The sequence below is a fragment of the Octodon degus genome, unplaced genomic scaffold (genome assembly GCF_000260255.1).
Source record: "Octodon degus isolate 3935 unplaced genomic scaffold, OctDeg1.0 scaffold00113, whole genome shotgun sequence".
Lineage (NCBI taxonomy): Eukaryota > Metazoa > Chordata > Mammalia > Rodentia > Octodontidae > Octodon > Octodon degus.
The window spans coordinates 7,036,409-7,057,645 of NW_004524689.1; the positions used below are offsets into that span (position 1 = coordinate 7,036,409).

The window sequence follows — 21,237 nt, forward strand, 5'->3', positions numbered from 1 at the left end:
TTTTTTTTTGGCGGAACGGGGGATTGAACTCAGGCACTTGCGCTTGCCAGGGAAGTGCTTATTCCACTGAGCCATCTCTCCGGCCCAAAAGTGAAGTTAGAGATAAAGTTGAGAATGGTGATGCACACCTGTAATCCCAGCACACTCAGAGACTGAAATGGAGAATCACAAGTTTGACCCACGCCTAGGGGTTACTTCTTGGCAACATAGGGATACCTTGTTTCAAAAGAAAAAAAAAAAAAAAGGGCTAGCTGGAGTAGTTCAGTGGTGAAATGCTTGCTTAGCATGTACAAGTGCCTGGGTTCAATCCTCCCCACCACTGTAGCTCAGTCCAGAGGGCCTGGATTCATGCCCCATAATGCACAATGTGCACATACATGCACACAAATGTGTGCACACAGACCAGCAGTAGAGATAAAGAAATTTCAGAGAAATGCAAAAATGATTAATCACCAGGGGTACTTAACGTTTCCAAATATGTACATACCTAACAACTTAGTTCCTTATACAGCAAAAGTGAGCAATTGTGAAAGGGGGGACTAGACAAATAATGTCTAGCAGTTTTGAACAACTTTCTTGATAATTGGTAGTACAAACACAACCTAGTCTTCATCCTAGCAGCATAATTAACAAACTTCCTGTACGTATGGAAAACAAGGTACCTAATAAAGATGGTAACCGAAGGTGTTCAGCCTCATTAGTCATCAAAGACATGTGGATTAAAACAGAGTGAGTTGCCCTGAGCAGCCAGCAGTAGGCGAAAGGGGAGCACACTGAGAACTTCTTGGGGCGGTGCAACTGTAACCCCCAATTGCTGGTAGGAGAGTGAACTGGTGCAGTGCTGTACTTTGGCAACTGCTAACAGTATTGGGCAGAACTGCTCAGAGGTGTGTTCTGTTGATGGATTCATCAGTGCCCCTCTGGAATTCATGCTCAGAATGTTGCCAGTTGCATTGTGCCTATGTTTCCCAGACCCAGAGAGCAGCCAGGTAAATTGTGGCTCATATACTGTGTAGGAATCCAGAGCGCAGTGAGAATGAATCAGCTGTGGCTTCAACGTGGATGATAACCACAGACCTCATGGTGGGCAGAAGAAGCCCTTCATGAAAAAAACATCCTTGTTTTTAAGAAAAAGAATGAAGGGAAGAACATGGTAAAAATAGAGCTTTTGTAAATGGGAAGGGAACCAAGAGTTGGAAGAGCCAGGAGGGCAGGAAATGGTAGGGGATGGAAAAAGAGAAGAGGAAGAATTAAGATGTATTACGTGCACGCACTAACTCCCTGCCATTATATGCTGCAAATGTACTAATAAAAGAGAACGCTTTCTTAATGCGTCATTTCTATATAGCTCAAACAAGCCAACTCAGCCCATAGTACTAGAAGTGAGGTGGTAACTGGAGGTAACAGAAGAGTGCTCCTGGAAGCTGTCACCCTACTTATTGACCTATGTGACACTGGTGTTCTTACTATGGGAAAGCTTGTTGAGCTATAGACTTAAAAGGTGCTTTTATGTATGTGTACAATGCTAATAAAACTACAATAAGACCTTGTTTGTTTCTTTTTTAAAACTTTTGGGATGAGAAAGATAAAAAGCTCAACAGCTTCAGGTAGACAAGGTTGTGGGAAATGGACACACACACCCTGGTGGAAGTGTCAGCGTGAACAGCTGCTAAGGAGGGCAGTTTTTCAACAACATAATTAAAACTGCACCTAGCAGAGTCTCTTCCTGGGGACGTACTTGTGCGTGTATAAATTGCATGCAAGACCTTTCAGTGTGGTTTTGTGTATAGAAATAAAAGCTCAATAGGGGACAAATTTAGTAAGTTATAGTTCATCCATATCATGGAATACGAAACATACTGCCTCTAAGTAGAATGAGGGAACTGTAAAAAGATGCTGATACAGAGTTCTCCAAGATATGTTAATTAAAATAGCAAAGAGAATGGTGTATACATCATGTTATCATTTGTATAATATATATACACATAGGTGTGTATGTAATACATGTGTGCTTTTTACATAAGAAACCAGTAGTAACAGTTGCCTCTCAGGAAAGTATAAATGGGTGACCAGGAGGGAATTACAGGAGGAAACTTTCATGTCACTAGGTAGCATTTTGTCTCTAGAATTTTGAACTATGGGAATATGCCTGTTAACTCATTTATGCCAAAGATTGACATTTTTAAAATGTTTGCATGAAATTCCTATATGTTGCCTAGAGAAAAATTCAAGGAACAAGAATTTGAAGAGCAGATATTTCATTATGTTCTGTTGTTATGGACATTCCAAAAATGGGTCACTGGAGGGTTAAAGATTAATTTAAAACACAGTAATAAAAAAATGTCTTATACAGGAGACTGGTATATTGTCCCTCAGTAAACCCAACATAGTCATATTTTCCTGTGGTGGAAATAGACCCTGGGCTTAACAGTAGGCAACACAGTGGACTTTGCATATAGATTGCAAGAAATATGGGAGGAAACTAGGCATGGAGGTACACAGGTGTAATCCTGGCCCTGTGTGAGACTGAGGCAGGAGGATTGCAAGTTCTAGCCCAGCCTGGACTTGGTGAGACCCTCTTTGGAAAAAAAGGAAAGAAGAAAAAATGAAATAAAATATGGGAAGAATCCTTTTGTAGGATGCTCAGGCGGCAAGAGTGGTGGGAATAAGGTGATGGGGGGCAGCAGGTAGAACCCTTGCACTGTGTTCACACAAGGACACAACACATGGAATGGATGAGTGGCGTCATTGTGCCACCCCCTTTAAAAAGCACTGTACAGGGCTGGGGAGATAGCTAGGCACTCTAAGCACCTGCCTGGTAAACACAAGGACCCAGGTTTGATCCCTGATACTGCGTGCTGTGCCGGCCCCATGCCCAGCCTGCCACCAAAACCAGTCATGGTGGCGCTCAGCGGTAATTGCAGCACTAGGAAGGCTGAGATAGGAGAACCACTGTGAGTCTGAACTGCATAGTGAGATCCTGTACCAAATAATTTTTTTTTTATAAAAAGAGAAAGCACTGTACAATTGGAGGAAAGCACTGTACAACACCCTTGGCATGCTAGGCAAGGGCTCTGCCATTGAGCCACACTCCCAGCCCTCTTTCCTCCTGAACACATGTATAGGTATTAAGTGCTACAACTTTTATTACTTCCCTTTATTCTTTAAAAAGTGTAATTGAGATCATGGTATGAATATACCATCTGCTTTTTATGTCTTAATGTATCAAGCATTTTTGCCTGTCAGTTCACATTTCACATAACTATTCATGTGAACATAGAGCTGTTACATCATTGGAATGTGTCAAAATTTGATCATTCCTATTATGACATTTCCCTCATTTAATGTTTTGCTAACAAAGTATGGTGATGAACCATCCTTGTCCATAAGTCTTATGTTAAATTATTTTATTCTTAAAAGTAAAATTGTGGAGTCAAAGAGTATGAACATTTTTAAACTCTGGAGATACAGTGCCACGCTGTCTTCCTGCAGCATCTCAGGTGGCTCGTCCCCCACACCCTGGCAAGCAGTGGTTATTGTCATGTGTAAAAGTTGTTTTAAGTTGAACAGAACTCAGTTCTGGTAACTTCAGTACTGCACTTAAATGACATGCTAGAAGTTGGGGACATTGATGCTCCCTTTCAACGTGAGCAAACCGAGAGTCCTCTTCACTGTGTTGGGTAGTGCGTTGGTGAGGAGCTGGGCTGGGTACAGTCCTGTTTGCCACCTCCAGCAGTGCACTGGGCAGTGTCTGTGAGCCTCAGTTCCTCAGCTGTAGGTGTGGAGAATAAGGTGCCCATACCATGGGCAACACTGCCCTGTGTGTGCCTGCACAGTTCCGTGACAATGTGAAATTGGGGGCTTGAGGAAGGTTCCGGTTTTTTTTTCTTTTTGCAGTACCAGGAATTGAACTCAGGACCCTGCGTTTGCCAGGCAAGTGCTTATTCTGCTGAGCTATCTCCCCAGGCCCAAGGTTCCTGTTTAGCAGACCAGCAAGATGAGGTCTTTATTCCCTTACGTGCCACCAAATAAGCACACAAACATTATGGATTTGGTTGAGTACTACATAATTATACTAATAATGTTGACAGTAGCTGCCAGTACTACATGCATTGGAATTAGCAAATAGGTGGTGGCAAAATAATTTATGTATTGGCCTATTTGGGCAGAGCATGTTTTTAATGTGTTCATCTCAGATTAGTGTAAAGACTTTGAAAAAACCTAGTAGCAGCTTGACAGCTTAAAACTTTAGGAAGTAAGCTGAATGCCAAATAATAAACCTGATCATAGATGTAAGGTTGAAGATGTAAAATAAAAAAACCCCGAAGGAACATTCGTGGCATTCAACAGAGTGACTGAAGAGTGCTGTGGCGCACTGAAGTCTTGTGACAAGGTTTTCTTTTAGGAACAGAAATCTCTACCTTGATTTGTGTCCCACAGTGGAGCTGTTTCCCAAATCAGGCTATGTCGAGGAACATATGAAACGGCGTATGGCCAACCCTCCCATCCCAGAGCAAATGTTTGTTTTGTTGAAGTGATAGAAACATTTCCATTGGTGCAGCAAATATTTAGAGCTGAGAGAAACATTCGGGCAGCCAGGATGTGTCAAATAGAACAGATGCCTGCCTTTTAAAAACACATTTTAAAAAAGCCACCTTGTATTTGACTGCTGTGGTTGCAGCCACAACGGGTTAAGCAAGAAATTAGAAACCATCATCCCAGCTCCCAGGTGCAGCTCTGTTATCTTTTCCTGTGTTGGCTTTTCTCTGAAGGAATTGAGGATAGCCATTGTAAGTGATTTCGTTCAGGATCAAGGTTTTGGTGCTTTATTTCCCTCAATTATTTCTTTGTTCTTAAAAATAAATTTGAGTTAATCCTTTGGAATCAAATTTATTCACATGGAAAAAGTTCACAAGGATAATAGACAAAAGTCAGCTTCCAGTCTGTGTGCCCCAGGTACTTGGACCTTCCCATGCACAGCCTGTTACAGTGGATACCAGTTTTCCTTTTCCTTTATGCATATCTACAGCAAAATATGTGTGTTTCTGTGTATAAATATATTCTTTTAAAAAATAATTTGTTCATTTAGCCAAACTTCTTTTTCATCTGATACATGATTGTGAATTTTTCTTTAGAGTACCAGGTGATGTTTTGATACATGTGAGTATATGTTGTATAGTGTTCAAATCAGAGTCACCTCTCTCTCTGCATTTATCATTTCTTTATGGTAAAAGTGTTCAAATTCCTTTGCAGCTTGTTGTGGTAAATCATCTGTAGTCATCCTACTGAGCAGTAGCACCCCAGAACTTCTTATTCCTCTCTACCTGTAACTCTGTAGCTAGTGATCAGTTACCTGGTTTTCCCATTTTTCCATCTATTCTTTTTCTTCTCTTTGAGGGTTTCATTCGTTCTAAGACTTTGCTTATTGAAAAATGTGCTGGCTGTGGCAAGAGGCAGGGGATGCGGGCATGCCAGGCAGCCCCTGCTGGCATGAAACAGTATGGAGTATCCCATTCTGTCTCTGGGATGTGCCTAGCAGGGCCAAGGCAAAAGAAAAAGGAAGAGAACAGCAAGGGGATGAGCCGTGCAAGCCTGAGCTTTTCTTCTGGTTCTGAATGTCTTTAGTTTATCAAAGATGAGTTGTTTAAAAATAACCTTCCCTATCTCTTTGAAACAGGAACAGGAATAAAGTATTGTTGGGAGTGTTTACAGTTTGGCTTTTCCACATATGCGTAAACATGTGCTTGTTTTACCTGGCCTCTGGCATATCAGTGGCAGTGCTTCCTGATTGTGTCCCCTGGGCCTTTGAGGTTGGTCGCCTCTCTCTCTCTTGTTCTTATTCTGTGTGGTGGAAGGTGCTGGCTTCTCAGCCTGTTGCTGAAGATGTGCTAGCTTAGACTGAAGTCTGTGACAGGCAACAGTATTTAACCCTCTGGAACTGATGATCAAATATCTCAAGTAACCCCTCTTTGTTTTTATTTCTAATTTAGCAGAGACAGATTAAAGGAAAAGAAAAAAAAAAAAAAAAAACCTCTAGACTGTATAGATCTAAAAATAGACCCCATGGCTGCTGATTGGAAGCCCTCCCGGTCTTTCAGAAGAGAGATCTCAATTTGTGTTACACAGAGGGGCAGCTCGCTTCTGTCTTGTTCACCAGTTATACTACTCCCCAGAGAAGTGCAGTAAATTTTATAGGAAAGTTTCCTCCTTATGTGGAAGGAGCTAAGCTCAATGCCTGGTGGAGTTGGTATAATTTAGGGCTCCAAGGGAGCACGTCTGGCTTGTGGAATAACCTGTCAAAAGCAAACGTGTGGAAACTTGATCTTGGCTGACGTGGCCGTGCTGTTGATACTGCTGGACTCCAGGCCAGGGACCCTAGCTGGTCTGCTTTGGAGTGACACCTCTGCAAAATCTGCGATTAGCTCACTGCTGAAAGGGATCTGGCCCCCTGCTGCTCCAGTTTTCCACACTGACCCTTTGAGATCTCCAAACTGTGCTGTGCCGAAGTTTTCATACCCCCTCTGCCTCTCTGAGAGCAGACTTTCTTGGTGGACTTGAGGAGAGCAGATCTGCCTGCCGTCTTCCGATTGGAGTGCAGCATGCCCGCGGAGCCCTGCGTCTCTAAGCTGGCAGTGAAATACGTTGTGCACTGGCTTTTTACTCAGTGATTTACACTAGGAGACGTCACTGGGTGATATCCAGTGTCCTTTTGTCTTTGTGTTTATTTTTCTTCCACATTTAATGTATTTAAAGGATATATTGTTTTTATGGTTCATTGGTATACGGAGGGGATTGGTGTAAGTTTTAATGAGAGGTCCTCCAGTGAGCGCTGTGTGCTGAGACGAGAATTATACTCTTGGTTACATATCTTTCTTTCTTTCCTTAGGTGGCAGGAGGCAGTGTTTTGCTGCTTTTTGAAATAGCATTTCTACCTAACGATTTTTAGAAGGATACTGAGAGGACATTCAGTTTCAGAGCATCATCAGCAACTTTTTCCCCCGTTGCTTGAACTTCCCTCCTGTATGGAGAGGGGAAAGTCTCCTGTCCTATTTGTGAATTTACATATCAGTATCAAGATGGTGGGAGCCAGGCCCCCATCAGTTCCTATAAAAGACTCTTCCATCCCGGCCAATAATACTTGGAACTAGTTTTCTCAAAAACTGTTCCTACTGTTTGGGGACAGTTAATCAGTGGAGAAGAAAACGTTTGGCTTATTTGCTTAATATTTTAAACAAGCGAATTAGACAGGTTGGGGCACTGGGGGAGGGGGATAAGAAAGTGGGTGGGGGCAGCCCCATAAACAAGGTGATATATAATATTTTTTTTTTGTTCTCCTTTTAAATAAATACCGATCAGCTTTATGTTCAGAGACAATAGGAGCCGTTGGCTTAAATTTGCAGTTTACTGTATTTATGGCTGTAATATCAAGGTGCTGCCGTCGTAATTTCATGCCCCAATGAGAAGAGCAAGGTCGAAGCAAATGCTTCCATCGGCATCTGCTAGCACACTAACTCATAAACAAGGCCCGGCTGGATCAGGTGGCACGGAATAATACAGGCTAATGAAATACAGCACAGCTTTCCATTACTGTTAGTTTTTACAGTGTCGTCATTACGTGTAATTTATGTTTAAAAAATTCAATTTTATACAAGGCACTGGGAAATAGGGGTCTGCAGGTCATCCAACGACTTTTAGAGGCTCTGAGAGTCCTTATTGTACTCTACTGTTCTAACAAAATGTTAATAAAATAAAATAAAAATACTTTTTCCTGTTCCCCTCCCTGGAAGCTCTTTTGAGAGAGTTGATTTTTCTTTTAATTTGGGGAGTATTTCTAGCCAGCTGTCTGCTCTGCCTCATCTCCTCCCAGAGTGTGCCAGCGATAACTAGTTGTGTTCTCAAAGAGGTGACCCCCGCTCCATCTCTGCAGGTCCCAGACGAATTACTCAAGTCTCAGAAATGGAGGGACTACGGAAAGGAGGAAGATGGCCTGAGTCCCCAGCCCCTAATTGTTGCCCTTCACTGGGGCTCCAGGGCCTATGTCCTGTGTTATTGTCTGTCTGTACAGTTTTGTTATAAAACTGTCAGCCCATGCTAGAGGGCTAGGGTCAGGCGTTCACCTTTCATATTTTCACTGTTCCTAACCCTTCTGTTCTAGTTGTTGTCTGACCTGAAAGTTGTTGTCTGTCTTCTGCTTTACCTGCATAGGGGCAAACCTGGGGCAGTGCCCAGTAGGGACAGTGTTGAGGTGCCTTGTTCTCAGATGCTCTTGCATAGCCAGTCCTACAGAAAAAAAGGTACCATTTTTGGACTGAGTCATGGGAAAAAACCCTGGGGCATTGCACTTTGCAGCTCACAGTCAGTTTGGTCTTGTTTGCATTTTAACAGAAACCTTTAGAAAAAGAAAACAGATTTATCTGCTAGAGGGTAAAAATAGGTATGGCCACCTTGAGGCATTCAGGTCTGATGGCTGTAAGAGCTGGCCTTATTGATCAATAGGATGTCATTTGCTTGTTCTGTACTTTTAAAAACAGCTCACCTGGAGAAAGTGCTGGAGAAGAAATCATTGGCCCCAGTGTCTACAGGGGCAGCAGAAGTCTGGTAAGGGAACTAAGTGTCCCTGGGGTTTTGGAAGTGGACTCGAGAACTAAGAGAACAGAGTTGCCCCAATCCTGGCTGCATGGGACCTTCTTTCTCTTGAAGTGCTTGAGTTGAGTGTTCTTGGTTTTGCAATCAGGCAGCTGTAGCTGTGGCAGGTGAGGTGGCACTACACCTCATAGTCAGGGCCCATTGTCCAGCTCTGGCTCACCTGGACAGGGCCCTTGTCTCTTTAATTCTCTTCTTGGCTGAAGCCAGCGAGTGTGGGATAACTGGGTGCAACTCTCTTAGTGGTTTTCTTTATCAGTAATACATTGTAATTGTCACTGCTGTAGACTGGGACTGAGGTGGCTGGTAGCACTTGAAAATCACTGATGGCAGAAGGACAGTTACTGGAAGGCCATCTAAATGCTAAATGCTAGTGACATCAGGTAATGCAGAATGACACCCAACTAAGAGAAAAATTTAGACTTCATTAAAATAGACTAATTTTTCAAAGGCAGCAACTAAAGGAAGTCTTTTGGCAGGTGAGGAAGGGAGGAGGTTCGCGTGCCACAGGACAGTGAGCCTTTGCTCCCATCTCTCCTCTGCTCTGCTCCTCAGCCATTGCTCTGTCCCTCTGTGGTTAGATTATTCCTTGCAGATAGCAATCAACTGGAAGGAAGTGTGTGTGTCTAATTTGCATGAGATTATTTAAAACAAAAAAAAAAAAAAAAGGTCTGCATTAGTCAGGGTGATGGTAAACAACGCAAAGAGATGCCTTTTATAATATAGCCTGTGCCTTAGCTTCCAGAGCCAAATATAATTCACTTACAATTGGCAGTTTCCTTTATTATTCCTTTTAACCTTTTGGATTCTGCAAGGTCTCAATCAAAGATCTGCACTGTTTATCTCTGGGGATGGGCGGCAAAGATGGGACTAGGGCACCTGGATGTCTTCTGTGTAAGTCCCATGGCAGCACCACATCCCAAAAGGTGGGGTCATCCCCGCCCAAGAGCTGATGGCTGGGCAAACAGCTTTCCATGCTGTGGGGTGGGGAGGACCCCATTCTTTCTTAGGTCCCCAGTAACCCACCTGAGTCCTGTCAAAATCGTGGTACTGGCCAGTCCTAAATCAGAGATGCCCCAAAGGAAGAGGATACACAGGATCAGAGGTGCCCTTCTGTGAGTGCCACACAGATTTGATTTGAAGTTAGGATTTTAGAACAAGATAGGAACAAAGACACTCTGCTTTCATCAATCTGGTATTGTTCAGAAAGTTGTCCAGGTGTCCTTTGCTGTAGGAGCCAGGGGTAAGTTGCTGTGTTGTTTTGGTAATATCCCAGATGGTATTTATTGTCTCCAGCTGATAGATTGGGTCTGTGGGAGGGCAGTGGGAGGGCAGTGGGAGAAGGAAATGTAATACTTCCCTAAACCTCTTTAACAAAACTGAAGATTTAAAACATAGGTTTGGCTGGGTGTGGTGGTACACGCCTATAATCCCAGCTACTTGAGAGACAGAGGCCAGTCTGAGCAGAGGGAGTGGTTAAGGGAGACCTTATTTCACAATTTTAAGACAAGAAAGGGATGGAGATACCACTGGGTAGAAGATTTGCCGAGCATGTGTGAGGGCCAGGGTTCCGTCCCCAGCATTGTACAGGGTAAGAAAAAGACACTAAGACTGAATTTGTCACCTGGTGGTATGCTAGAGAGTCACCAGGCTAGGGATGCAGAGCCCAAGGTGGTCACTGAATGAATGTGCTCCAGATGAGTGTGGTTTGGGTCAGAGGTTCTGCCCTCTTTGGACTTTGGGTTTTTATTTGCTGAGTGAGGGCAATGACTGAGATAATGCTCTAGCTCTGAGACTGTATTATCCAGTAAGATTGTTAAAATGCTTAAAAAAAAAGAAAAAGAAAAAGAAGAATGATTCATTTATTGTAGCTAAATCAAAAGTCTGACTCCCAGAGAGGTAAGGATATCAGAATTCCAGCCCGTGTCATTTTGAGAGCAGCAAATGATAAGGTCTGAAAAACAAGCGCTTGGAAGGAAGTGCTGATGCCCTTTAAACTGAGGCCTCACTGGTGGGCTTGGCTTTGATAATGCAAGGAACATGTTTTATTAGGAAAATAGGCTACATAAAAGCTCAGGGCCAGAGGGCAGGAAAACAGGCAGAGAGTCCTGTTCCTTTACCCAGCACCAGCTCTCGGGGCCACAGCACAGCCTGTAACTTACGGTATATTTCCCCAGCGTTAAACATTATAGTACTTGTTTATATTTGAAAGAGCCAAAAGGGAAAATGAGAATGCAACTGAATGCTCCTTTTGGGAAAATTATCCTCATTTGCAGCCAGCGGCTGACAAGGCACATGAACTACCAGGTTTGTAGAATTCCATGGTGTACCAGTGACCAGCAGCCTGTGCTGATGTCGCAAATGCTGCTTTCTTCTCTGGTGGCCGCTTACGAATTGGTTAAAACAATGTCCGCCCTCCCTGCACTTGGAGAGGGGTGCCCCTTCTGATTTAGAAAGAGCGATCTGCCACCACCACACATGCAAGAGCCCGAGAGGCAACGAGTTCTGGGGAGGTGCTCCATCTGTGCCTGGCTTGTCTGTCTGTCCTGTCCCTCCTCTACCTGGGAGGAAAAATGATGGGAAAAGCAGCCCTTCTCCAATAGGGTGGGGAGGCAGCGCAGGGAAGAGAAGCATACCCTGTCCAGCCCTGGTCTACTCAACTTTAATATTTTTGTGTATAAGCTGGTAAGCACTAATAATGGATACTTTTGGAGCTTTTTCATCTCCCCTAGGAGAGCTAGAGCTGTCAGAGGCCCTCAGTAGCACCTCAGACCTGCAGTGGTGTAGCTTTGCCTGCTCTAGCTAGTGTTCCGGAGTGTGCAAGGGTGTGTGTGTGTGTGTGTGTGTGTGTGTGTGTGTGTGTGCTATGGTTTTAAATGGAGACAGACCTCATCTGCTTAGTGCAGAGAAGAGAAAGGCCCAGGGCCTTTGGAGTAGTCTGGGCACTTCCTTGAACAGGCATGGCAGGGCATGAGAACTCTGAGGGTTGGCTATAGTCAGCTCACGCCAGTGTGGTGCAGACTGAGCCTCGCTCTGAAGCATTCATGCACACCATCTATTAGCCCCTAGGCACAGAGTGAGATGCTCCACACTTTGAAGTTGCTGATCCTCAGAACCACCTCGCACTTCATCCACCCCCAGGGGCAAGTATACCATGCTGTGGGCCTCTAATGGAGAGCTGCCCACCAGATGTGGGAAAGCTCGCGGCTCCAGTTTAAAAGCTCTGTGTTGTGGCTCGACTGGAAATTGGGATTCCCGGAACAGTATGGACCAGCCTGAGGGTCTCCTGCAGACTACCAGTGACCCCCCACCCTCACCCCCTAGCTTTTCCCACTCACCACGGTAGAGCTCTTTCCTGCACATGTCACTTCCTGAATGGGCCCTTTGGGGAAGTTCTTTTCATACCCAGCACCACACTTTGTTCTGTGGGTTGCCAGGTGACCTCGTCCTCTGTCCGAGAGCCAGTGTCCCCAGTCTATTGGAAAGGATACTAGCTGGGCCCTCCCTGGAAGCGAAGCCTTGGTGGCTTTTCACTTGCCTTTCATTCCTCTCTGCACATAGCAGCCACTGCAGATGGCGCCCTGCTATTTCCTGGTGTCCCATGTGCAGCGTGGCTGAGAGTGTTGGGAGAAATTTAAAAAAAGGAAAAGAAAAACTAGCCAAAGGCGATCCAGGCAGGCTATGATAGGCTAGAGCAATAATCATCTGAAAGTTTGGGCCTGGTCTTGTTTTGATCTGTTTTCTTGTTTTATTTTCTTCTTTACATTCTATATCCCATTCATACTAATCACAGTCAGTCCTGATTTTTCTTTTTATTTCTGCATTTGTCATAAAATAAAGCAAATTATTCCCGTCTTCTGAAACGATCTAGACTAATTAGTCGTCTCACCCAATAATTAGTTTTTTGTTTCCCTGTCTGTTTTCATGCATTATTGTTAGTTTTTTCCCCTCTTTTTTTTTTTTTAACACCATTACAGATTAAAATGAGCCACATTTGCAGTTGATGGTATCTGTTTTCGGGGGAAGAATGGAGAATTGCAGTACAGAGCGACTTCAACAGCAGCAATAAACTCAAGGATAAATTAAGGAAATTGAATGAGCCACATTTGGAAGCAGTGTTGAGGCTAATATTCTGTCGCTTAAGGTTAAATTGCAACTGAGAGAGGTTCCAGAGAATCCCAAATCGGGAAGTCAGCTTACTAGGATGCCAGGCACTCTGGCTGCATGGGCCTTTCCGCACAGGGAATTCTTTTGCAGCTGTGGCCATGAGCCAAAGGTACTCACCTGCCATTCTGTGCTCTTCTCCCCAGGGCTGACAGATGAAGAGATTGACCTGGCTTTCCAGCAGTCGGGCACTGCTGCCGAAGAGCCTGCATCCTTGGGCCCGGCCGCACAGGTGGTTCCTCTGCAGCCCCCCCACCTCGTTTCGCAGTCATGCAGTAAGTCACCCACCCCAGTTCCTGCACTGCTTGACTAGGATTCAGAAGTTGGCCATGAGCAGTGTTCTGCATCTTCTGCACCTAGCATCCCAGGAGAAAAGCAGCTTTTCTCCCATTTTGAACAGAAAGCTCTTGGATTTTCCCTAAAGACACACCCAAAGCTGCTTCTACACAAGCTTTTAAGTGTATGACCAAGGTCAAAGGACCAGAATAAATGAGGCAGTGTATTGTTTCAAATATTTTGGTAATGTGCAAAAAACTATAAAGCTAGGATTGGCCTGTTCCCATCTTCTTACGCCAGTGCTTTGAATGAACTGCTTCCCAATAACGGCGCGAATGTCTGAGAGCTTGGTTCATTGTTCTTCACTCACAGGAGTCACTCATCTCCTAATTTTAGTGTTTAAAGTTACTATTCTGAGGTCAGCCTTTCCTCTGTTCCCTCTCTCAGCCTGGCTGTGAAAGTATATTCATGTGGCAGCTTGTTAAAGAACTTCAGATTCAACGTGAAGAACCTTTTTGAAAGTAACTTTTGATTATTACATAAGATCATGATCTAAGAGGGTTTTTGTTGTTTTTTAAATAAAAACTACTATTGCAGTAAATGTGCTAATAAATGTATACCTCTAAAGTACAGGCAGAACCTCTTCTTTAAACCACTTATAGAAAGTCAACAAAGGTTAAAATTGATTCCAGAGCTATGGAAAGTAGCTCAGTTTTGTTGCTGTATTGTAAGCAGCATTAGCTCTATTATCTTTCAAAATGCTTTTTCTGTAATTGTCTTCATTTTAATTGTCTATCTCAGAAGTTTTATTTTTTTAAAAAATGATATAAAACAGTGTTAGATGCCAGGTTTAAAAGGTATTTTTAAAATGAGAGATTCATTTTGGTCCCTGAACACAAGGTCTGAAGTCGTCTTTCTTGTATCTCTCAGTGGTTGTTGTGTGGCCCTGCCACAGCTGGGTGTGTGGCCCATGGGAGCCTGCAGGGCAGGGTGCTGGGTTGGCATCTGCTTTGTGTATCACAAATATTTAAATGTCTCCTTCTTTTGCTCTCCAGATAGAGCTGAGTGGGTGAGGCCGGGGCACCTGTGCCCAAGGGTCTCGCTCATCAGTGCCTTGCCTAAGAAGCCCACAGGTATTGTGACCTCTTTGGACACAGGATCAGTGCTTCTGTGGCAGGCCTGTGTTTGGGCTCCTGAGGCACTCATTAACTACTGCTTGTCAGCATGAGATTTTGTTTCTCCTTCCTGGTCAACAGTATTTCGGCCTCTTGTGTTTGCTTTGGCCCTAAACCTACTTTATACGCTTCTTTTTGAGCAAAGACTGTCTCCACCCTCTTTCCTGAGTTGTGTCCCTAGGCCCAGCCGTTTAATGGGATTTGTTGAGGATAGGCAGTGGCAGCTGGGGTGCGGAATTTTCTAAGAAGCACATCTGTTCTGTTCCAGCTGTTTCCTCCCATGGCTTAATACCAAACAGGTCTCTCGGCTACTTAGAAACTTCTTCCTCAGAACGAATTATTCTCGTTGGTCAGAGTTGGCTAAATGGCATGTGCTTACCTGCTGTCCAGGGCACAAAGGGTTGAGTCAGTAGTCTTTCTTAGGCAAGAGAATGGGGTGGGCAGCAGGGTGTTCAGTCCTGCAGACCATGCAGATCATGCTGAGGAAAAGCCTTATTCTGGATGTATTTAGGTAGGAGGGTTTCTGAGTCTCCTAGCCCTAAAAATAACATACATCTTCTTAGAAACAGACTTCTGCCTGACATTTGTATAAAAACACTGGGAATGGCACATTGAAATACCTGAAATTTTCAGTTGTCACCTCAGAACTTCGTATTTTGAGCACCGTTACTCTGCTGCTCCAGCTTTGGGGGCGACTGTGCCTTTTCACTTCTGTACTTTTGCCAAGAGGTGTCAAAACTGCTCAAAAAAAAAAAAAAAGCTTGATTTTGATTAATATAGAGAAACAAGACTTTGCCTGACTGATAATAAAACTGATAAATGACATTTGAATTACTTGTAGCGGTAATTTATTACATAAAATATCTTTTATTTGACATGCGATTAGTTGCTGGAAGCATCACTCAATCTGACTAGTTTAAACATGCTCTGAAATGAACCCCAGTAAAAACCAGGGCTGTCGGCTGCTGGCGTTATGAAATATACTAATCCTGGAGTGAGGAAAAATCTGACTTTAAATATTTAAATGATTAATTGGGTTTATATATTTTTTTTTTACCTTTCTAACCCCCTTAATTACAAGCAAACTCAGGGGAGTTTCTGAAGTAGGTGTGTAATCTGCATGCTTATCTCTGCGGCATTGTCTGCATCCAGGAGGGATTTATGGGCTCTGCTCATGTGTGTTCCTGCCCATTTTACATCGAAGTCCCGGCAGCCCTTTCCTTCCTGTTTCTTGGCTTTTTAAAGACATTCCAGCTCTGAGCCACGCCTAGAAAATGGGATTCCCTGGGCCCAGGCCCACGTGCTCCTGCATCAGGGCACGGTAGTTTGTCCAAGACCTTGCTGCTGGCGCAGACGTACTGCTGAGACCTTTGCTGGTATCTGTGCTTTTTGATGGCTGTGGCTGACCTTGAGATGTAGGGGGCCGCTAGTGTCAGTGAGGAGCACACAGAGACCTGCTTGAACAGCGCCAGTTCAGTTCCTTGTGTTTATCAAGCCCCTGTAGATGCTCAGCACTGTCCTGCAAGAGATTCTAACATGATCTTTAAGAATCTTGCAAATTCTCTGGGAAAGATAAGATAAACTCGTAGGAAAAAGATAATAATATAAGACACTGTGATACAATGCCAAAATTAATTATACGGATAAGAAATTCCACAAGATTATAGAAAAGAGAAAAATTAATGTGGGTTAAGGGAGTCAGGGAGGCTTTGTGAAAGTGGCAGGAGGTTGACACTGTGGAAGTGTCGTATCATCTGGTATGAGAATAAACCAGAGTTCTCAGCTTCAGCGAGAGTCTGATAAAATTCAGGAGAAATCAGGCTGTGATTTGAGAGATTTGACATTCTCTGTTTTACCTTTTGGTTTGACTTCGAGTGGTTTCTAGTGTGTTTGTCACTCTAGCCTGGTCCTAGACACAGAGACCTGCTAAAGGCTGGCCTAAGTGATTCATGCCCCGCTGATTATTCTTTGCTCCCAGAGAGATAAGCAGCAAGGAGCTTTGGTTATAAGCAGGGCCACTGTGAATCTGGTAGGGTAGCAATTTCTTCCTTAGGCTTGACTAGCTCCCTGCTGCCATCTTTGATAGACAATTTAGACCCTTTCATAGCCTGACCTAGGGTTTCATCTGTTCTTTGTAAAATGGGATGTAAATTTTGAGGCTGCTGAAAGGCTTTGGACCATTTGATTCACAATCTTGAGCGAGTCTTTCTCAGTTTGCTTCTTTCACAGCCACGTTTAACACCATGTACTTATCCTGATTATTTTAGCTCATGGAGCTAGCATTTATTATTGAATGCCTGCTGTATGCCAGGCTCTGTGCTGGACCCCTGGGGTGGAACTATTAACGAGGTGAAATAGCCATCTTTCCAGTACTGTGACTCATCCTTGAGACCATCAGCTTCTAAAGCTTTTTTGACTCCCAGTTTAGGGATTCTCATTCATGATTGAGGGGCTGTATTGCTTTTGGCTTGTACTGGAAGTGCCAGGTGGCAAGGGCAGGGTGTCCATGGTAGAGCAAAATGTCGTAGGCAGGGAGTAAGAGAGAGGGAAGGGAGCTCTCTTTGCTCTGTAGTTGCTCCAGTCCAGCAGGGAAAGGCAGGGAAGCCCCGCAGGCAGTGTGGTAAGGCAGAGCAGCAACGCCGGGGAGCCTGGGATGGCAGTTACAGTGAGCAGATCGTCAAGACAGGTGCATGCAGACCCAGCGGTGTGCGGGTCAGAGCTGGAGCAGAGGGAGGCAGCTGTCATCAGCCTCACAAAGGACACCCAGATGTGGGAACATGGCACCTGATTATTTTTGAAGCTGTTACCTATCTAACCATATAATTCTTAAAACCAGTGTTAAAATCACTTGTATGTATTACACATATGTAAGGTGTACCAGACTCCTCGTGTTTTTGCCTGACCCTCCTTGCTGTTTGTCCAGGTCGGGTCAGCTGTGGGCTCCCCTTGTACGTCTGCCCACGTCTCTCAGCCCTGGCTCCCACGACATTATACTTAAATGTTATTTCAGTGTCTTCCCCATTAACTGTGGTTCTGAGGCTTTTTTTTTTTTTTTTAATTTAATGTCTTAAGACTCTGACTTAGCAGGTGTTCCAGAATGCTGCTTGAATGGATAAGTGGTGGTAGAAATGTGTTTGAGAATTGCAAGGCTCTCCTATAAAGCATTAGAGTGGGCCAGCAGCCCTGGAAGCCCATTATGGGACTTTCTGTGTACCCAACCCTCAGCCCTCACAGGCCATCCTGTGGGGGGAAGTAGGGCACCAGCCTTGCTTCCAGGAGCTTCTGTTTAATGAGAGAGGAGTCTGTTGCCTGAGGAAGGGCCGAGTAGACTAACCCATGCTCTCTTGTGTGCTGTGTTGAGAAGAGACTCCGGCACAGAATTTAGGAAGAACAAAAGAAGTTCCAGAATGATATCTTAGGCAAGGCTTCCAGAGGGAGTGGGACTTAAACTGGCCTTGAAGGTCAGTAAGTATCTGGACCTAAGAAAAGAGAAGAATTTTTCTGTTACGTAAAGGTCAGGCATCCAGGTCAGCATGGAGGCCCTAGAGAAGTGGTGGCAAACCCATAGCAAGTGTGTCATAACAGGTTGTTAGCACTGAACACTCCAAAAGCTTCTCCAGCACTGCCCTAGAGTTTTCCCTGGTGCTTTGCATCCTTGACAGCTGGCTGGAACCCATCTTTGGTCCACCCTTCCTGTTCCACCTCCAGCTGTTCTTCAGCCATCTTGCCAGTGAGAAGGAGCAGAAAGAAAGAGAGAGCAGGCTGCCTTTTGAGGTCATGTTCTGGAATTTGCCTGTGTGACTTGCACTTTGGCCCCATCAGTTGGCGTGGCCTGTCTGCAAGGAGGGCTGGGAAGTATAGTCCTGATCTGTAGGAGCATGTTCTCAGCTTTTTAGCTGAAAGTGTGAGCTCAGATAAACTAAGTTCAGGGTGATGGCATTAGTCATGTTCCTTGTCACTGGGACAGAATACATGAACCCACCACTTAGAGGAGAGGTTTATTTTATTTATTTATTATTTTAAATTTTTATGTATTTGGTACAGGGTCTCACTACGTAGCTCAGACTCACCCACCCCAGTGCTGGGATTACAGGCATGTGCCACCATGCCTGGACTCCATGGGTGGCTCAGTGCACCCTGAGGGCAGGGCTGGTGCAGCATGTGGGACAGGAGATCGAACCCTGGTCCCTGTGCTTGCCTAAGTAGGCGCTTAATCTGCTGAGCTCTGTCGCTGGCCCAGGAGAGGTTTTTTTTTTTTTTTTTACTCACTGTTTATAAAGGTTTCAGTTCACAGTTGGCTGGCTGCAGGGCTGAGCAGCACAAAGCGTCTGGGTGGAGGAAAGCTGCTCACACTGTGGTGGACAGGAAGCGGAGTGAATCAAAGGGGAAGATCCCTCCAGGTCATGCCCCCAGTAACCACTTCTTCCTACCCAGTCCCACCTCCTAGCAGCAAGTCAATTGCAAGTCCTCATAATCCAGTTACCTTTGAACAGCCCTGCTGAAGATCACACGAGGCTTTGGAGGGACATTAGGTATAAACTACATGGCTGGCTACAGTGATGTTCAGAAAGTTTTAGCTGGTAAATTAGATGGGGTTAGGATTGCTAATTTTCTTCTTTGTCATATCATATAAATATTAAACTATTCTCTTCTGAGTCAGATCTTTCATGGTGTGTCTTGCAAAGCAGCATTAGAATCCAGATCTCCTTCCCAGTACTTGGGAGGCTGAGGCAGGAAGAATGTTGTGAGTTACAGACCACCCTAGGCTACAGAGTGAGCTCACAGCTGAGCTGCATAGCAAGACTCTCTCTCAAAAAGAAAAAGAGAATCCAGACCTTCCCTTTTCTCTCCCCCTCATCTGCTGTGTGGAGACCTGAGCACGCACACTTTGTGGTGCTGGTGTCATCCACCACTGATATCTGTGAACTCCTTTCTTTAAAAAAAAAAACTAAACAGACTTTTTCCTTTTTTTAGAACCATTTTATCAAGGTATAATTTACATAAAATGAAGTACATCGTGGTTTTTTTTTTTTTTTTTCTTCTGGATTTCAGGGAAGGGTCTACAGGGTGTTCAGGGTCTCACTACTAGATCTGACTTAGTGTACCTCCTGTTTACAGCCTCCCAAGAGCTGGGATTACAGGTGTGCGCCACCACACCCAGTCTCAATTGCAGTTTTAGCATGCCCTGGGGGCGGGAGTGGCATGGCAAGCCTGGGGATTGAACCCCCAGCCCCTGCGCTGCATGCAGTCTCTTTAATCTGCTAAACTATTTGGCCAGCCCAAATTAATTGTTATTCTACCATTGAGTTAGACATGTGTGTACTCCCATGTAGTCATGTAACTGTCATTGCATCACATTCCCGACCTCCCAGAAGGCTCCTGTGTGCCCAGTTCCAGTCAGCCCCCCCCCCCCAGGGCACCCATGGCTCTGCCTGCTCTCATTACCTATGAGAGTGCTCCTTCCAGGGTGGGTAGAAGTGGGATCATACTGTGTGTACTCCTTTGTGACTGGCTTCTTTTGCCAACACAACATTGTTGAGATTCTTTCAAGTTGCTGTGCATATCAGAACTTCCTTCCTCCCACATCTATTATGTGGCCATACCATTGTTTATCCACATACCAGCTGATGGACTCTATTATGCCTAGTTTTGATCTATAAAGAAAAACATTCCTATGAACATTTGCCTATAAGATTTTTTTTTTTTTCCTTGGTACTAGAGATTGAACCCAGGACCTTCATACTGAGCTATATACATCCCAGCCCCTTTTTTATGTGTGTTTTTTTTTTTTTTTTTTTTTTTTTGAGCTAGGATTTCCATAAGCTACTTTTAACTACTCAGACAGGACTCAAATTTGGAATCTTCCTGCCTCAGCTTTCCAGAATTCTGAGATTATAGGTGTGAGCCACTACACCTAGCTCATGTACAACTCTTTGAATATCCTTTTATTTCTATTAGGTGAATGCCTAGGCATAGAATTGCTGGGTTTGATATGTAAAGTATGATTCACTACGTGAGAAGCTGCTAAACGGTTTTCCAAAGTGGCCCTTTTGCCCTCCCACCAGCAGTTATAGTTCTGTAGTCTGGCTCCCCACCAACAGCTGCTGTTCTCAGTGCTTCCTGCTTGAGCAGCTTCAGCATGTGGGTCCTGAGGCTTCCTGATGACTTAGACCCACTACTCCGGGATGACCTACCAGGCTGGGCCTCCATTTGCTCATGGCTTGTCTGCACACTTTCCTCTGTGGCATGTCTGTTCCAGCTACCTGTCTGGTGCTTTCTTTCTTTTTCTTTCTTTCTTTTTTTTTTTTTTTAACTACCTGACAAGAGGTTCTTATGTATTCTGGTTTTGAGTCTCTGCTTTCATTTTTGGCATCAGGTTTGGGTCTTGCAGGAGTTTTCATTGTTTTTGGTGCCACCTTAGTGAGGGGAAAAAGGTATTTTGTTTTTTAATGTTGCCTTTTGAAAAGAAGGTGGAAGATTTTGATAGCCTGCATTTATCTTTTGTTTTTATTTTACAGTTCATGGTTTATATGTCCTATCTAAGAAGACTTTGTCTATTTCAGGATTGGAAAGAAAGACTGTCTTGTGTTTTCTTCTTGAGAAAAATTTTGTGGTGTTAGTTTTGTTGTTGTTTTCTAGGGCTGGGGATTGAACTGAGGGCCTGGTGCATGTTAGGAGAGCGCTTCACTCTGAGTTACACCTTTCACAGGTTTTACCTTCCATGGAGACCAGTCTGCGATCCAGACTCGTTAATTTTCCATGCAGTATAAAGTGAAATCAAATTTAATTTTTCTCCCTGTAGCAATCCTGTTGTGCCAAAACCTTATTTTCAAAAACGTATCCTTTCCCATTGAGTTTTCTTGTCTTTTTATAAAACATCAGTTAACCATGTATACATGGATTTAGTCTCTGTTTTTGTTATGGTTGTGTCTAGATATCCCCCTAAATCCTCAAGCAGTTATGAGGGTGGGCTTTTCAG

General features: G+C 44.2%; 1 protein-coding gene across 2 annotated transcripts in view; it reads left to right on the top strand.

The window, feature by feature from the left end:
• Nucleotides 1–21,237, top strand: part of Pex14 (peroxisomal biogenesis factor 14) — a 150,627-nt gene that overhangs the window by 111,556 nt on the left and 17,834 nt on the right. Inside the window, exons 4-5 of one of the 2 annotated variants that reach the window (XM_023699549.1) lie at nucleotides 12,954–13,082; nucleotides 14,139–14,216. In XM_023699549.1, the coding sequence (XP_023555317.1) occupies nucleotides 12,954–13,082; nucleotides 14,139–14,216 (207 nt within the window). The remainder of the gene's footprint in view (nucleotides 1–12,953; nucleotides 13,083–14,138; nucleotides 14,217–21,237) is intronic. The other variant, XM_012516566.2, reaches the window with a different exon arrangement.